We start from the raw sequence: 20,418 nt of genomic DNA, 5'->3' as shown, positions 1-20,418 counted from the left end.
TGTATTTGGTGATAGCAAAAGAGTCCTATCTAAATCCTAAAAGAACCACGATGAATGCATGGACTATTGAAAGAACAACGATTAATCCAGGGACTATTAAGAGAACCACGATTAATCTTGGGACTATTAAAAGAAACACGATTAATCCAGGGACTATTAAAAGCACTACGATTAATGCAGGGACTATTAAGAGAACCATGATTAATGCAGGGACCAATAAAAAAACACGATTGAAACAGTGACGATTAAACGAACAACGATTAAACCAGGGACTATTAAAAGAACCGCGATTAATCCAGGGACTATTAAGAGAACCACGATGAATGCAGGGACTATTAAAACAACCTTGATTAATCCAGGGACTATTAAACGAACCACGATTAATCCAGGGACTATTAAAAGAACCACGATTAATCCAGGGACTATTAAACAAACCGCGATTGAACTAGGGCTACTAAAAGAACCACGATGAATGCAGGGACTATTAAAAGAACCACGATTAATTCAGGGACTATTAAGAGAACCACGATTAATCCAGGGACTACTAAGAGAACAAAGATTAATCCAGGGACTATTAAACGAACCACGATTAATCCAGGGACTATTAAACGAACTACGATGGAAATACGGACTACTAAAAGAACCACGATGAATGCAGGGACTATTAAAAGAACCACGATTAATCCAGGGACTATTAAACGAACCGCGACTGAACCAGGGGCTACTAAAAGAACCACGATGAATGCAGGGACTATTAAACGAACCACGATGAATGCAGGGACTATTAAAAGAACCACGATTAATTCAGGGACTATTAAAAGAACCACGATTAATTCAGGGACTATTAAGAGAACCACGATTAATCCAGGGACTACTACGAGAACAAAGATTAATCCAGGGACTAAACGAACCACGATTGAACCACGGACTACTAAAAGAACCACGATGAATGCAGGGACTATTAAAAGAACCACGATTAATCCAGGGACTATTAAACGAACAGCGATTAAACCAGGGGCTACTAAAAGAACCACGATGAATGGAGGGACTATTAAAAGAACCACGATTAATCCAGGGACTATTAAACGAACCACGACTGAACCAGAGACTATTAAAAGAACCACGAATAATCTAGGGACTATTAAACGAACCACGATTGAACCAGGAACTATTAACATAACCACGATTAAAGCAAGGCTATATAAATAACCACAATTAATGCAGGGACTACTAAAAGAACCACGATTAATCCAGTAACTATTAAAATAACCATGATTAAACCAGGCACTATTAAAAGAAAGACGGTAAAACCATGGAATACCAAAAGAACCACGATTAAACCAGAGACTATCAAAGAAACCTTTATTAATCCAGGTACTATTAAAGGAACAACGATTAATCCAGGGACTATTAAACGAACCACGATTGTACCAGGGGCTATTAAAAGAACCAGGAACTATTTAAAAAACCACGATTAATGCAGGGGCTATTAAAAGAATTACGATTAATACAGGGACTATTAACAGAACCACGGTTAATCCAGGGACTATTTAAAGAATCGCGATTAATGCAGGGACTATTAAAAGAACAACGATTAATCTAGGGACTATTAAACGAACCACGATTAATCCAGGGACTATTAAACAAACCACGATTGTACCAGGGACTATTAAACGAACCACGTGTGTACCAGGACTATTAAATGAACCACGATTGTACCAGGGACTATTTAAAGAACCACGAATAATCCAGGGACTATTAAAAGAACCACGTTTAATCCGGAGACTATTTAAAGAACCAGGGTTAATCCAGGGAATATTTAAAGAATCAGGATTAATGCAGAGACTATTAAAAGAACCACGATTAATCCAGGGACTACTACGAGAACAAAGATTAATCCAGGGACTAAACGAACCACAATTGAACCACGGACTACTAAAAGAACCACGATGAATGCAGGGACTATTAAAAGAACCACGATTAATCCAGGGACTATTAAACGAACAGCGATTAAACCAGGGGCTACTAAAAGAACCACGATTAATCCAGGGACTATTAGGAGAACCACGATTAATGCAGGGACTATTTAAAGAACCACGATTAATGCAGGGGCCGTTAAAATAACTACTATTAAACCAGGGACTACTAAAAGAACCACGATCAAACCAGCGACTATTAAAAGAACCACAATTGAATCAGGGACTATTAAAAGAACCACGATTAATCCAGGGACTATTAAACGAACCACGACTGAACCAGAGACTATTAAAAGAACCACGAATAATCTAGGGACTATTAAACGAACCACGATTGAACCAGGAACTATTAACATAACCACGATTAAAGCAAGGCTATATAAATAACCACAATTAATGCAGGGACTACTAAAAGAACCACGATTAATCCAGTAACTATTAAAATAACCATGATTAAACCAGGCACTATTAAAAGAAAGACGGTAAAACCATGGAATACCAAAAGAACCACGATTAAACCAGAGACTATCAAAGAAACCTTTATTAATCCAGGTACTATTAAAAGAACAACGATTAATCCAGGGACTATTAAACGAACCACGATTGTACCAGGGGCTATTAAAAGAACCAGGAACTATTTAAAGAACCACGATTAATGCAGGGGCTATTAAAAGAATTACGATTAATACAGGGACTATTAACAGAACCACGGTTAATCCAGGGACTATTTAAAGAATCGCGATTAATGCAGGGACTATTAAAAGAACAACGATTAATCTAGGGACTATTAAACGAACCACGATTAATCCAGGGACTATTAAACAAACCACGATTGTACCAGGGACTATTAAACGAACCACGTGTGTAGCAGGACTATTAAATGAACCACGATTGTACCAGGGACTATTTAAAGAACCACGAATAATCCAGGGACTATTAAAAGAACCACGTTTAATCCGGAGACTATTTAAAGAACCAGGGTTAATCCAGGGAATATTTAAAGAATCAGGATTAATGCAGAGACTATTAAAAGAACCACGATTAATCCGGAGACTATTTAAAGAACCACGACTAATCCAGGGACTATTAAAAGAACCACGAATAATCTAGGGACTATTATTAACAGAACCACGATTAATCCAGGTACCATTAAAAGTACCACGAATAATCCAGGCACCATTAAAAGAACCACGATTGAATCAGGGACTATTAAAAGAACCTCGATTAAACGAGGAACTATTAAACGAACCACGAACCACACAGCTTTGTCTAAGCTGTTTTATTTTTACAAGTAAATTTTGTGTGTCTGTACTTCCCATTCGCTCGATAGTTTTATTTGTAACTTTCCTAGAGCGAATTACAATAAATTTCACTGAATTTATCAATAATATTTTAATTGGGAATTTAGTACCTTAAAACTAAAACCTATTATAAAAAAATTTTGTATTTCTAAAAATAAATTTTAATAATAATATGATTAGATTGGATCGTAATATGATTTAATTTGTTCATAAGCATGATTACTTTAGGTCATATTATGATTGATTTGTATCATAATTTGATTATTTCAGAACATATTATGATATTTAATGATACTAATAATGATCATAATATGTTTTATAATATGTTGCTCTTAGTTTATGGTTACCACAACCTTGTATTTTCTCTGCTTGCAGGGTTTATTAAAGGAACATATATTACTAACCCATATAATTGGTATTTTTGAACGATTATTTCCATAATGTAAACTAGTATAATTTTAAAAATTTGTGGAAGCATGTAAGAAATAAAGACGAGCTTATTGGATATAGTAATGTAATGGAATTGACGAGTAATTGCAAACGGCAAATCGATTGAAACAGCTTTAAACGATTAAAAAACCTATTTCCATATGGGAACTCGCCGTAGAAAAATCATGTTTCCGGTAAGGGAGCTACATTTTCTCTCGAGCTTCTGCAGTAATTACTTTCTCCAATACATTAACCAAGCTTTTTCTGAAGAGGAAGGAGTGCTAATATAAACTTTAGAAAATATAATTATTCCTTTTATTGCATATTACTTTCATTATTACATATTCATTGTACTGTATTACAATATTGCCTCCACAAAGGGTTAAATATGCAATTGCAACAAAGACAGGACGGACATTGGCGTAATTGAAAACCTTAATGTGCATTAGTGATTGTTTTATTAAAAGCTTTTCTCGTAATCGGCGGCATTTGTGTTTCTATTTCTATGAATTTTTTGTTATTCCCTTTCAATGTAATGCCTTTTAATCAATACGAACAACGACTTAAATAACAAAAGACCCATTTACTTAAATATGGAAAAACACATCAGGATGTTAAGTAAAATTCTGAGAATATAAGTAATGGAAAACTATTATAATGAGTGGGGGCCAAGTTAATAATTAAGTTGTTGATTTAATATTGATCAAATGCAAACAACTTAAATAGATAAAATGAAAACAGCAAAAACAGCTACTTGCTCAGAATTTTCATTACGAATTTTAATATTTCAAAATAAAAGATAATTACATCAAATTTCTATTCACTGCTTCCATTTAGCTTAATTGTAATTTTAATCATAAACATTTATTCAAAAACAAAGTTCCATTATATTTCCCTTTTACATTAAAATATACATATTTCCTTTAAGTACTTTGTCTACCCACATTAAAAGAAAATTACTTGGAATTAAATGAGTTATTTATTAAATAAATATAAAATGATAATAATAAGAAACCATATGTATTACACTCATGAATGAATACATACTTATATACGTCAAACAAAAAGGGTTTCTTTTAATTAACTTTTCACAATTCTAAAAAGAAATATTACTTTCAATACAAGTGTCTCTTCCTATCTTTCAATAACATTAAATGCAGAACAGAATCTATAGTTTGAGGAAGCTGCTGTTGATGAAAACAAAAAAAAAACTATTTCAATATGATGTCGAAGGTAAGGGAGCAAAGTATTAATTAAAAAAATATAACTAAGCAACTATACAACATCATCGTCATTATCATTATAAAGGGAAATTTATAAAGAAATGAAAATACTTATATATTTATACGAGTGTTTTTTTATTTATATAGATTCCAATTTAGTATTATTATGTATGTGTTTTAAGTAATATTTTTATTTTCACAAGTATTTATGGAAAAACATGGTAATTGACAATTTGTCATAAAGTTGTTTATCATTAAGATACATATGTACGCAATTCATCACTTACATTTATGTTCTCAAATAGAAGTACAAGAGTACCTTCATAGATACTTATGTGCTAAATAGAAATTCATAGAAATTCATTAAATAACAAATATTAATAACAAGTTTTTACAGCAAAACCATACCTAGATATTTCAAAAGCTAATGAGTTCAAAATATTTGCAGAATTATGGGTGATAAGGTTGTTAAGTTATTGGAATGTAAAAAATTAAAGCTAGTTTAAATAATAGGACTGGGATTGCTTAAAGTAGAGAGACTCTCATGATTAAGCCAGGGCTACTAAATGAACCCCGATTATTTCAGGAACTATTAAAAGAAAGCCGATTAATCCGGGGACAATTAAGAAAAATATATGATTACACCAAGGACAAAATTATTAATCTAGGACCTATTAAATGAACCCCGCTGAGTTCAAGGACTATTTAAAGGAATATGATTATGTGATCTACAGCCTTTTATATGAACACCGGTTAGTTCAGGGATTATTTTAAGAACCCGATGAGTCCAAAAACTAATAAAGGGAACACGATTAGTCCAAGGACTATTAAAAGAACCATGATTAATCCGGGGACTATTAAAAGAGCCACAATTAATTCAGGGACTATTAAAATAACCATATAGAAGTAATAAAAGGAACACGATTAGTCCAAAAACTATTAAAAGAAACAAGATTAATACAGGAGTGTATTCAGGATAACCATTTGGGTGGGGGAAAATTAAAATTTGTTCTACATATTTCTTTTTTTTTTAATTTTTTATATGAAAACTTTTTGGTTTTGGGGGAAAAAATCCTATTTCCTATTTCAGAATGTGAACGCGTTTAGACATGAGACTTCCAATATATATCCAGAGACTACTAGAAGAAGTACGATTCAATAAAGTTGAACTATTTGAATATCTATTATACCAATTTCCATATATGACAACGAGCTCATTTAAATTCTAAATATGACGAGCCTACTACCTTGAAATAATATATACCATATCATTAATGTTGGATTACTAAAATAACTCATAAAAAACATTAAGTTTCCATTAGATGATCTCCCGAATTTTTATTAAAATTATTGGACCCAACAACAATAAATTTATTTTCATCAACGAATATCACATAAAACTATAAAAGTAATGAACATAAATAATGGAAAAGCGTCAGGATTTTTGTTTTCAAATCCAGAATTCCATTTTTATACCCTACACCACCATAGTGGGGAGGGTATTATGCGTTTGTGCAGATGTTTGTAACGCCCAAAAATATTAGTCTAACCCCCACCTTAAAGTATACCGATCGACTTAGAATCATTTTCTGAGTCGATTAAGCGATGTCCGTCCGTCCGTCCGTCTGGTTGGCTGGCTGTCCATGTAAACCTTGTGCGCAGAGTACAGGTCGAAATTTTGAAGATATCTCGATAAAATTTGGTACATATTATTTTTTCGGCTCAAGGACCAAGTCCCGAAATTGGACTTTATCGGTCATAAATGCTTAATTTATATATGTATCTCCACAAATTCCGCTCCAAATAAGTTTTATATACACAAAATTCATGTCACCAAATTTTGTTACGATCGGTCCATAATTAGTCATAGCTCCCATATAGACCCGCTTAACGTGCATAAATCGCTTAAAAATGTTGGTAAACACACAAAATTCAACATAGTTAACTTTAATATAGACATAAATCACACGACCTAATTTCATGGTGATCGGTCCATAATTGGTCATAGCTCCCATATAAGGCCCACTTCCAAAAATCACTCAAAAATATAAATTATTGAAATTTTAAAAGAAACATTTTTTTGCTCTTTTACTTAGTGTAGGGTATTATATGGTCGGGCTTGACCGACCATACTTTCTTACTTGTTGAGTTTGGAGAAGAAATTTGGGAATACCATAAGATTTTGTCTGTTTAGTGTTGTGTTTAAATCCTCTATATTTTGTGGATTTCTAAAATTTTCTGCCAAACTCGATAACTATTGGGTGTATGACTTAAAAATGTGGGTATCTTTTGAACGTGGGTTTTTGTGTTTAATAACTCATATTCCATTTTTAAGGGTACATATCTATCATTTATTCTCACTTAGTTATTGCACATTATAGTGTAAACAATAAAGTTTCGTTTTGCTTTGAAAATGTCGAATTTTATGCCAACAAAGCTTCATATACGGGAAGTTTTGCTTTACTTCTTTAATTGCAAAAAAAAATGTCTCTGAAGCACACTGATTGCTTAATAAAGCTTATGGTGAATGTGATCCATTGGTTTCAATGTGCGAAAGATGGTTTGCGTGGTTCAGAAGGTAATTTTGACACGGAAAACAAAAATCGCCCAGGCCATCCAAAAAAGACCAAAAATTTAAGGAATTACCCTATGAAGATTGCTGTAAAACTCAACAAGAACTTGCAAAATCAGTGGGAGTTACTCAAACAGCAATTTCAAAATGCTTGCGAGAAGCTAGATTCATCCAAAGCACAGTGGTACCCAAAGTGGCTATTAATTCATAGAAGCCGTAGTTTTAAATTATTATATTTTTTTATTGATGAGTTATTATAAGCACATAAAAACACAGCATTTTAGAAAAAAAAGGTTAAACAAATTTTTTTTAACCCTTTAAGCGAATTATTGTTTTCACAATTTATGCTGTAACTTTTTTCACAATTTATACTGTAGCTTTGAAAAAATTCAAAATATAAATTTATTGTATGTATTTATATTAGTATAAATTTAATTTAAAATCCAATTTTTGTTTAACACAAAATTTTATAAATGTACAATTTTTTTTAAAAAAGTCACAAAAGAGAATGTTATAATTTTTTCGTAATATTGTTTTTTAAAAAAAAAATAACCTTAGTTCACAATTTATGCTGTAACTTTGGAATGTAAAGCGATAAGTTAATGAATTAAATTGGAAATAAAAGTTACTCACAACTGTAATTTTAGCAGTTTGTGATGTATTATTTAATGCACTTTAACCCAATACCAAACATGACTGAAACAGATAAAGTTCAGCTTTTGAATTAATCCCCACTTTTGGTACATTTCAACCCTCTGTGCAAAGCAGGGAAATTGGGTACCATACGAATTGAACCCGAGCGATCTTGAAAGACGATTTTTCATGTCCGAAATTGACTCTATAAAAGTAAATCATTTTTGCAATGAAAAGTGTATCCAGTGAAGCCTGGCCAACCAGCCGATGCTTTAAATAAATCCATATTGTACAAATGTTTCGAAAGCTAAAAATTTGAAAAAAAAATTCCGGATTTTTTAATAAGCTCTTGCTGTTCTAGGTATGAGTTGTCAGTGCCATGTCCGGAGGCACAAGTTTCTAAGGAAGCATTAAGGTGTCTTAGTTTTCTAAAACGGTGTAGGAAATACTTTACTCCATCTGATCTCCTAACTATTTACGCCACTTATGTATATCCAATCCAAAATGGGATACAACTCTCTTGTATAGGCCGGTGATTGTAAGTCTATTTTGGAGTTACTCGACTACGTACAGGACGAAGGGCGAAGGTGCTTATCGGTGACAGTAGGGTATCCAGCTCTATTGAGTCACTGGAACATCCTCACAATGTGGGTTGTATTACACTGTTATACCCATAAAACAATGGAAAGTGGTCAGCAGAAATTAAGGAACTTGTCTCCGAAACCCGTAGTTATACTCAATATACGTTCTTCGGCAAGGGTTCATCAATTCGTGGTCGACTGGGCAGGGAATCGCAAAACATATTGCAGGAAAATTCGTTCTTTAGACGTACAATCCGTACAAGGACTAAACTTCCTGCTGAAGTCTTTCCAGTCAATTTCAATATAGGAAAATTCAGATCCAATGTCGACAAATACAAAAGCCTCTATCCTCCCACCCATAACATATTTTCTAGGTCCACCACAATGCATATTATGAGTAGGGATCATCCCCTTAGGAAAAAAAAATATTAAAAAATATGTAAACAAAATTTTTAATTGTCTGAAAGTCCCGCTCTATACTGTGAAATATTAGCTGCAAAACATTTTTAAATGCTCTTTTGAAACTCCACACAGTGAAGTTTTAGCTTTTAAGTTTTTAACATTTCTGTACAGATCGAATACGAACGAATAAATATGGATAACAAAAACTTCATGTACATGAAACAGAGTACCTTTTTCCTCTTTTTTCCTCTCCTCTTTCTCCTTTCATCTACAAACTCAAATGTTTTGCAGCAAATGTTTCACAGTATCGATGGGGACTGTAAAACCTTAATATTTTTTAAGGTTAAATTTAAATTTAATGTTGGGCAAATCTTTTTCCTTTTAAAATTGTTTAATAAAAACACGTCTTGTTTTTAAAGATGTCTAATGAACAGTAAGTATGTACTAATTAAATTCAATTTTTCTATTTACTAATATGTAATTGTTTTTATTATAGACATTTCTCCTACTTTCCTGTTGATTGTTTTATTCCATTGCAGCAAACAGTAAGTAGTATATTTTATACTTTTGTTTTGTTTGTGTTTAGATACATGTTTGGATTTATGTTTAAATACAATTCAATTTTTTTAAAATCATAAACATGTTTCATATGGAAATAGGAAAGGATATGTAAAAATCAGCTGGCGCAAAATAGACCGAACAGGGACAAACGGATAAAATATGATATTGCTTTTATTATGAGTTATTTTTCGACCAAACCTATAATTACCACAAAATGCCATAAATAGGTCAAAGATTTAAATTTTTCGATTTCTCTGAGATATACCGTTAACAAAATAATCAAATTAAAATAATAATAAAAAAATAAAAATGCTGTTTCCATTGATCTCAAAGTGCGATTATACTCGTAGTTATGAAACACTGTGAAAAATATACTATGTCGTATTTAACGCAAATAATAAGCCAGCAATTTAAACAGTATTTTCTAAAAGTATCCTATATAATATCGCATTAATATTCAATAAATAGGTGGAACCATAGATAAATAGACAAAGATTGCAAATTAATTTAATTTATTAATTTAATTTTCTATAAACCGAAAAAAATATGAGTTTTTTGTTATGACACTCAGTATTTGATCTGCAAGTTATCAGTAGTATACTAATTTTAACATGATTTCAGTACCATTGGTAATGTATTTTTCTTATAATTGTATATCGCAAATCCAGTTCAAAAGTGACACAACTCAAAATTTTAATTTTTCAGAAATCGAAAATAAATATATAGCAATTGAAACATAATGAAAGATATTAGTGTTGTTTTTAGCCACAGTTAACAACAACAGAATACAATGATATATTTTGTATAGATAAACAAGTGTATTGTACATAGTTTAAGCGTAAAATTAATTGTTCGGCTTTATATAACCCGACAAATTAATTTTGAGTTGTGTCACTTTTGAACTGGGTGTGCGATATGTTTGATCTGTCGTGTGAGAAAATAATGTATATTTATCTGTTTTATATTATTCTAAAAATCTTCAGTCTCTTATTTCTAAAATGCTAGTTAAAATAGTTGTTTTAAAACAATAACCATTTGATGATAAGGAGTGAGATCGAAAAATTCTTAACATACATATATGTTTATAAAAAAGAAACCACTAAACTTACAGCTTTAATTTTTTTTTTATTTGATTGAAATTATTATTACAATTTACAAAAAAAATTATTTTTATAGTTTTAATCACTAGTGATGAAATTTTGAACCTTTTTCGGAAACCCTTCCATTAACGTTTTTATAGTGCTTTCTGTCACTTTGCTCGAACATGTAGTCCATCTCCGTTTAAAATCTACCACACTTTTGGACACCTTTTTTGTACTCTTCAATTCTCTTTTAACAAGAGCCCAATATCTCTCCACTGGCCTTAGCTCCGGGCAGTTTGGAGGATTTGCCTCTCTTGGTACAAATACCACATTATTGTTCTTGTACCACTCAAGGGCTTGTTTGCCATAGTGACAGGATGCCAAGTCAGGCCAAAAATAAGTGGACACATTATGAAGTCTTATGAATGGAAGCAGCCTTTTTTGTAAACATTCCTTGATGTAAATTTCGGTATTTATAGAGCCCGTTGTAACAAATGAGTGGCTTCTTTTGCCGCAACTGCATATTGCTTGCCATACCAAGAACTTTCTGGGAAATTTTGTCTGCTTTTGGGTCCTAAACTTTTCTTCAACATTCCCTCGAGCATCAGCAACATAAAATTTTTGACCTGGAAGTTGCGAAAAATCTGCCAGAACATACGTTTCGTCATCCATTATGCAGCAAGAATATTTTTTTATAAAACTTGACTTCAATTTCCGTGCTCTGTTTTTGGCCTCTAAATTTTTAGTAGCGTTCCTGTCAGGAACTTTTTGAGCCTTGTATGTTTTTAAACCTGCATTAGCTTTAACTTTTCGTACCAAATAGTCCGAGCACTGAGCTAACCGGGCTGCTTTCCTACCGGATGTGTTGGGAGCTCTTTTGAAAATGCGTTCTATTTTTTTGGCTTTAGAAACATCATGTGGACCATTCCTTCTACCTGAACCAGGTTTTCTATCAACTGACAAGTTCTCCCGGTACTGTTTAATAACATTGGAAACAGTTTGACGGCAGACCTTTGTATGCTTGGCCAACTTTTTGTAAGACCAAGTTGGGTTTTGTTGAAAATATTTAATAATTTCAGTACGCACTTTTTTCTGGTCACTCATTTTAATCAGATTAACAAAAAAATTAATATAATTGACATTACACATAATAACTGACATGTTTTTCAAAGGTAACTTGATCAAAAAAAAATTCAAATAATACTTGGGTTAAAAAATGTAATGAAAAACGTGTGTTAAGAATTTTTCGATCTCACTCCTTAATAACAATGTTACAATAAACATTATTATTAAATATCTAATATCCAAACATTTTTTTAGACAACTGAACAATTATACCACGTTGCAATAAAAAACACTTCAAACTCTTTTTAGAAACGTAAACACACAAACAAATAAACATTACAAAATAAAGTACATGAACATTGAAATAACAAATGGCAGCTAAAGCAGTTTTTTTTATTCATTCCTTAAACTCATACAAACGAAACGAATACAAACCAACATAGAAACACACAGTTACCAAGCAAAAACTCATAGATACGTAGATATATATGAGTGTATCTATGATGTTGGTAATTATGTAGAACTAGTTGAAGTGTGAGTATAGGACTAAAAGTTACATACTATAAATAAATATATATTGTACTTACCCCATCTAATATTTTGATATTGTGTAAAGCATCTTGAGCCCTCAAAGCAGCCTTACGTGTATAATAAGTTACAAAACAGCACCCTGTATAAAAGAAAGAAAAAGAACACAAAAAGCAAAAAATAATACAACAAACATAAACATTTTAACATTTATTATAAATAGATAGATTGAGAAAAAACTAAAGAAATTTACAAAACAAACAAATACTATGTAGTAATATAAATAAATGTATGTATGCTTTCTTATTTAAATACAAATAATAATTTTGAACAAGATACGAGCACGATTGACTAGAAATAAAGTAAGAAAACAAACTACTTTTGTATAATTCCTTGAGTTTAACGCTTATAAATTTATAAATAAAACAAGTAGGTAAGTTGGCAATACAAATTCATTTAATAAGACTTTAGTTTTGTATTTATTTTTCTGTTTTTTTTTTAATTTCTCAAACACTTTTATGTTAATTAATCAAATAACATGCAATTTTCTCTAGAACTCATACGTTTACAATTACATTTGACACATAAAATGCATACAATTTATACACATAAGTATGAAAGAAAGGGGTTCATAACAAGGACTTTACTTTTTAACTGCGCTTAGGCCAATGACATATAAATTTTAAAACAAACATGCAATTGAAGGAGCTTTTTTTATTTATCCAACTTGAAGATTTTTTTTATGTATTTTTTTTTTTTTAAATCAAATGATTTGTATGAATTTAATGAGTTACGTTTATAGTAATTGTATGAATTAAAAATATTTGGTTTGAAGTACAACTACAAAATCACATAATAATTATTTTTTATACAAATATTTTTTTCTTAATTAATAATTTCTTGAATGTAGCGGAAATATACACAGCGTATGATAAATATTTTAATACTCATACGCACAGTGTGTCTGTTTTATAGAGTAAATGGTTTTAATATTAAAAATTTTAGGGCGGGTTTTGGATTTGAAGATTGGATATTAAACCATGTTTAATCTACGAATATTGTTTTAGGATCTTCGATAATTTTGCTTTATTTGCTAGTTTAAGCAAGCAATGTTGTCCGTTTAAACACACAGCTGATAAAAAAATATTTGTGTGGAAAAGCATAAAAAAGTAGAAGTGCTAAGGAAGATTTGAAAAACTTGAAAATATATGTATGTACATTAGTCTGGATCGATTTGTATGGAGGATCAAAAAGTAGAAATTTGTATAGCAGAAACGCAATCTACGGAAAATTCTAAGAAAGTTTCCCCAAGAAACCATAGGTCTAAAATCAAATCCTATCTTGCGCATTTCGTCTTGTATAAAAAAAAACTATTAAAAAAAAAATTTATATTGAAATATTATTGAATAAAAGACGAAATGCGCAAGATATGATTTGATTTTAGACGTTTCTGCTATACGATTTTTCGTGAAAATAATCGACCCACCCTAATGTACATATGTATTTGAATAGATTTTTTATATTAATTTGATTTTTCGATATTTGCCCAATTTATGTTTTCAATTTACACAGCCTCCAACAATTTTCTTCTTCTTATACATAAACTGCTCACTGTTTTGATAACAAAATCAGACATTTTCTGAGGTTTAAACTAGAAACCAAAACATAAAAATTTATTAATGTGAATATTAATTGGCAATTAAACGTCCATTAAACAGCCAGCCCTTAAAATAATAATCCGATTTGTCAAAAAGTACATAGATAGAGGAGAATCTGGGGTTTTAAAATGTTGGTTCAAAGTTGAGCTGCTGTCATAATAAAATCGTATTTGCATAATAGAGCTGTAAATGAATCGAGTTAGCAAAATTTTTAATTAATTCATTTCAAAACAAAAAAGAATTGAATGAAATTTGAATCAATTCAAACGAATTAGGCATAAATGTATTTTAATTCATTTCCAATTCAAATGAATTTGTAAAAAGAAGTTGCAATTCGTCTTCAATTCAAATGGAACTGTAAAATGAATTGCAATTCGTTTGAAATTCAATTGAATTTGTTAAAATGAATTGAAATTTATTTCCAATTCGTTTGAATTGATTTTGAATTCGTGCAAATGAATTAGAACAATGAATTGCAATTCAAATTAATAAAATCAAAGTTGAAATCAATCAAATTCAAGAGATGATCTAGGGGGAATTAAAAATAAAAATTTAAGTTTCTTTTAGCAAATAAACAAAATTTCAATTCCTCTTCTGCCGCTATCTGACAATTCCAGTATATCATGGGAATTTCGAATCTAAAAATTGTTTGTCTTTGGACTATACTAGGTGATAAGTAATGCTTGCTGTTAGTTGAATAACAAAACGACAGTGATTACTGTAGACTTACTTACAAAGTCTATTAAAAGTTCAATTAATTCAGTTCAAATGAATTGGAAATTAATTGCAATTCACTTTGTCAAATTCATTTGAATTAGAAATGAATTGCAATTCATTTGGCAAATTCATTTGAGTTGGAAATGAATTGCAAATAATTTTTACCAAATTCATTTATATTGACTCAAATTCCAATCCAATAAATTTGTTTATGTAAAAGAGTTAATTCAAAAATAAATGATTTATTCACAGCTCTGTTGAACAGCTAGTACATGACTTTTTTGTTTTTGTTATTTTTATACTTTACACCACCATAGTGGGGGAGGGTATTAAAGTAACAACCATCTTCAAGTATACAGACCGACTCATAATCACTTTCCGATCTCCGCCCGTCTGACTAAACAGCGCAAAGTACAGGTTGCGGCCTACGGATGTGGTTGCAGTCGATCCATTAGTTCACCTGGCAGATCCAGAGGGGGTTAAATAGGAATTTGTGCCCCTTCCAAAACCGAAAAGTTTTCATATAAAAAAGGAAAAAATTGGAAAATGTAGAACAAATTTTAATTTTCCACAAGATATGCCATATATTTTGAACGAGGTTTTTCATTTACTCAAGCAGCAATTTCAAAATGATTGAATGCTTGAAGTCGAAAGACCTTGAAAACTGATTTTGCATTTCCGAAATGATGCTTGAATTCTATTCAAATGCCGTTCAAAACCAAATATCTATAGCTCTAAGATATTTATCTGTATACTATGGGAGCAAAAGGGTTATATCTATTATGAACTGTTGAAATCTGACCAGACCATCACAGGGAAACATGTGGCCATGTTGCAGTATCTTTTAAAAATTATTTATAATGATGTGGTTGGGAAATTTAGCCTCACCCGCTTTATAGTTCAGACCTTGCCCCGTCCGACTGTTATTTGAGCAGTTCTTTTAGCTCGGAATCCACATTTTGCCAGAAAGATGAGAAAAGTTAATAGCTAACAATAGCCGAAAATCATTCAAGAAAAAAATAATAAAAAAAATTTTAAAATGCAAATGTTTTTGATCATTTCCTTAAGTAGGGTATTTTAAGGATATGCTTGACCGGCTATACTTTCTTACTTATTTTGTTTTGAATAAGCGCCTAATAAGGATTTAGAGGGTGAACTATTAGGTCGATAGGTTTTAAAAAATTACACACATAGAATCTCCTAGTCGAGAACTACAAAAAAACTAACTATCAATTATCTGTTATTGCTTAGGAGATATTCACATTTGAAAATTAAATTTTCAAAATTTTTATCCACCCTACTCGAGTTTTATGATAACAGCAGATCCAAATATTTCTCCATTTTTCTTTTATAGGACTAACAAGAAATGTGTATGTCAAATAAAAAAATAACTGTATGAAAATCGTTACTGACTCCAAAGTTATATGCATTTGAATTTAAAATATTTAAAAAAGGCGATTTTTTGATAGTGATCTAAAAAATGGCTGAGAAGATGTATAAAAAATTTAAAATTGTTGATACCGAGGGAACCAGGTCCATCCGAAAAGCGCTTTTTATGTAAAATTCTACATTAGAGCAAAAATTCACAAATCGCATCATGGATTTTAAAATAGAATTACCCATTTTAGATACCCCCATATGTGCTTAATTATTTTCTAAAGGGTTCCGATAACCCCGCGCTGGTATGGATATTAGAACCAATAAATTAAAAAATTACATTTTTGGGATTTTTCTAAACTTTTTTGGAAATCTCGGGATTCCTGATATTGCTAACTACTGTTAAGAAAAGTTTTGACTATTTATAAATATATGTATACTCTTTAAAATTTCTTTTAATTTATCTAAAAATAAAGCAAACTCCTATTTGTATTGAAAACGCATAAACGATAAATATAGAGCTACCAATATCAATAACAATATTCTTCAAAAAATTCATATCACATTTCAGTAATCAACATTTACAATGTAACATACACTAATATAATCGAATGTAACATAATCTAATCACCATTCATAAACAACCATGTAAAAGTATTAGAAGTTTTATTTTATTATTTCTTTTCTTTTCTTTTGCCTGTAGTTGTTTAACGATAATTTCCTTAAAAGGAAACCAAACACAAATAACATATTAACACACACTCTCTACACCATACACGCAAAATGCGGACAAGTAAAAAGTCTAAACCCTTGGAACAGGTCTAAGAAAAATGTGGAAAAAGGTAAAGCAACATTTATAAATTTTAACACAAATTACCTTCACATTGGTCTCGCAGGAGAAAAAGTAAAATTTAACTTGTAAGTAGTTCATGAGAAGAATTGCAATGGGTGAAAGAAAGTTGAGAAAAAATAGGGAAAACGTTAAAATTGCTAATAATGTTGAACTCGTATGGAAATATTATTCTAATTTCCATATGTTAGAGAACGATTACAACACACACGTACAGTGAGAGTCCTGTATTTGTGGAGGGTTTAAGGTGTATGTATTCATGTGTGAGGCAGAGAAGTAATAATAGTTAGTTCGGTATAGTGGCGGAAATAAATATAGAAGTATCTTTTCAATTTACACAAACATATCGGTTATGAGCACGCTTAAATAATACACAGTTATTGCAGAAACCCCTACTCATATGCGGAATACATAGAAGTTATGTGTGGAAAACCACACACCAGGATAAGCAAGGTAACTTTCTAAATATCGCGTTATCAAAACCTATTTTTGATTCAATATATGATTTTTTTGTGTCTAATTGATGGATTTAATCATCATTTGACATCAGAATACATAGAAATTATGTGTGGAAAACCACACACCAGGGTAAGCAACGTAACTTTGTAAATATCTCGTTATCAAAACACATTTTTGATTCAATATATGCGTTCTCTGTGCTAAATTGATCGTGTGACTAAACTTATTTCCTACACTTTAAGTTTTACAGCCGGTTTTACCAATTGCATGTTAACATGTTGTAAGAATTGTAGTTTAGTAGTTGTTGTTTTTTATTATTATTATTATTGGCATTATATATAAGTATTTATATACATACCTACATATAAATACATATGTATGTATCTTCACATATGTAAATACACATATAAAGTTCACATATAAGTATAAAGAGCAGACGACTATTATTGACACAAGGTGATGTTTATGGGTGTTACTAATAAACAGTAACCACACAACGCTCCTCACGCACATACTAATCCTATAATGTTAACCAATAGTTCCATTAATATAGGGAGAACTAAGGATAAAAAGGTCTGGGCTTGGAAGATGAGTATAAGAGCAGTAAATATGTAAATCAAGCCAACTATAAAGGTTTATTAAAATTTTGGATTTTCTTTTTCTGTGGTAACTTTTCATATCATTTCTTAAAGCCATATAATCATCATCATTATTATATTACTTTATGTAAATTATCATACAAGTTTGATTAAATTTGTGAACAGGACTTTCAATAGTTGGGAAATTACCAAAGTTTTTTTTATTTATATATGCAGCGTGAAATAAATGTTAATGGATTTTTCTTTGGATTGTATGTTTGAAATATATAGGTCATAAAATTTCAGAATGAAAATATTTAAATTAATTTATTTTTTTAAGATAAGCAATAAAATATGGCCTAGAACCATATGTATCTATGTCAACAGTCTTTCTCTAACGACAATTGTACTAGTTAAACTATCGCCAACTTTCCTTTAAGCGTCAGTAGAGATATGTTAGTTACTCAGTCAGCTGATTTTAATAGTCAACAAAAAAGTCTTCTAAAAAAGCAAAAATTAATTAGAATTTACCATTAGCATCGGAAGTTATGAATTTTACATGGAGCTGTCACAGAATGGTTATATTCATTGAATTCGTATATAAATTTTTGATTTAACGACATAACGTACATTTTTGTTGGGAGTTTATTATAGAAATTATTCAATTTCGAAAAATTTTCTACTGAAAATTAACAATATAGAAATATAGCAAATGATCAATATATAAAAGCTTGCTATATATATCATACAATGACGATATGTTCTGTATAGAAAACTTTTAGTAATAAAATATTTTCTATAAGAAGCTTTTGGTACCCAAAAGTAATCTACGTAAGGTTTTCAATAGAAATTTTTCAATTTCTATAGATTGATAATAATGAACAGTTTTACTGTACGAAAAGTTTTCTATTGAAAGCTTTAAATAAAAGAAATTCTTCTATATGATGCTTTCAATAATGAAATATTTTATATAGAAAGCTTTCATTAACGAAATTTTCTGTAAAGAATGCTTTAAATAACAAAAAGTTTTCTAGAAGGCTTTCAATAAGAACATTTTTGTGTAGACCACTTTTCGTTATTGAAAGCTTTCTACAGAATAATTTTCGATGAGCTTTTAATAATGAACGTTTTCTATGGAATTTTTAAATAACAAACATATTTCTATAGATTGATAATAACGAATAGTTTTACTGTTCGAATAGTTTTCTATAGAAATCTTTCAATAACTAAATATTTTATACAGAAAGCTTATAATAGCGAAACTTTTTATATAGTATGCTTTAAATAATGAAAAGATTTCCATAGGAAACTTTCAATTCCGAAAAGTTTTCTATAAAAGGCTTTCAATAACAACATTTTTTATTTAGACAACTTTTCGTTATTGAAAACTTTCTAAAAAAATTGTCGTAAAGTTTTATATAAAAAGCTTTCAATAACGAAAACATTCAATACAGAAAGCAGTCAATAACGAAGTGTTTTTTACAGAAAGCTTTTAATAACAAAAAGTTATCTATTAAAATTTTATAACGGAATGTCTCAGATAGAAAGTTTTCATTAACATAATATAAAATAATATAAAATCGAATAGCTTTTTATACAAAACTTTAAGTAACGAACAGTTTTTTTTACAGTACACTTTCAATAACGGAAAGGTTTAAAAGGCTTTCAATAAAGAAAGCTTTTAATAAGAAAATGTATTCGATAGAGAAAGCTCTCAACAACAGGGTGTTTTTATAGAAAGTTTTTAATAACAAAATGTTTTCTATAGACATTTAATATTGAAATGTGTTAGATAGAAATGTTGCAACAATATAATTATTTATATAAAAAGTAAAAAAAGTTTTTTTCGGTAAGCTTTCAATAAGGGAATATAGAAAGGTTTTAATAACAGAGTGAAACCGAAAAGCTTTCTATACATATTTTGTTTTAAAACTTTAACTTTAAGTAACGCAAAGCTTCTTATTTTTATATGTTTAATAAGAAAAAGCTTTCTTAACTGTTACGTTCTCCATAAAAAGCTTTTCAGGTTTTCTATAGATATCTTTAAACTTTCAATATCGAAAATAATTCTAAAAAAAGCTTTCGTTATTACACGACTTTCACATATTGTTTTCAATATCGAACATTGTACTTAAAACTATTTCAATATCCAAAAATGCTAACTAAAATGATTTTAATATTGTTAAGTTTTTTTATGGAAATCTTTATAGGAAGTTGCAAATATCAAATATTTTACTATAGTGATCTTTCACTATTGAATCGTCAAATAAATTCATTATTATCTAATTTTATTATGAAAGCTTAAAATTTGTAACAGATTTATTTAGAAAGCTTGCAATGTTGAAATATATTTTTATAAAAGGTTTATATAAATACTTTCACAATATACTTTTTATAGAAAGCTTTTAATAGCATTAAATATCTTA

The 20,418-nt window shown here is 30.1% G+C and overlaps 1 protein-coding gene across 4 annotated transcripts in view; it reads right to left on the bottom strand.

Moving 5' to 3' along the window:
- bru2 (bruno 2) overlaps positions 1-20,418 on the bottom strand; it is a 294,037-nt gene that overhangs the window by 238,166 nt on the left and 35,453 nt on the right. For 2 of the 4 annotated variants that reach the window (XM_065502494.1, XM_065502493.1), the window contains exon 3: positions 12,413-12,495. The exons of 1 other annotated variant lie outside the window; for it this stretch is intronic. In XM_065502494.1, the coding sequence (XP_065358566.1) occupies positions 12,413-12,495 (83 nt within the window). Of the gene's footprint in view, positions 1-9,912; positions 9,920-12,412; positions 12,496-20,418 lie in introns of those variants that run through there. One more of the 4 variants, XM_065502497.1, reaches the window with a different exon arrangement.

Source organism: Calliphora vicina, chromosome 2 (genome assembly GCF_958450345.1).
Source record: "Calliphora vicina chromosome 2, idCalVici1.1, whole genome shotgun sequence".
Lineage (NCBI taxonomy): Eukaryota > Metazoa > Arthropoda > Insecta > Diptera > Calliphoridae > Calliphora > Calliphora vicina.
This window is presented reverse-complemented; position numbering and strand designations above follow the sequence as displayed.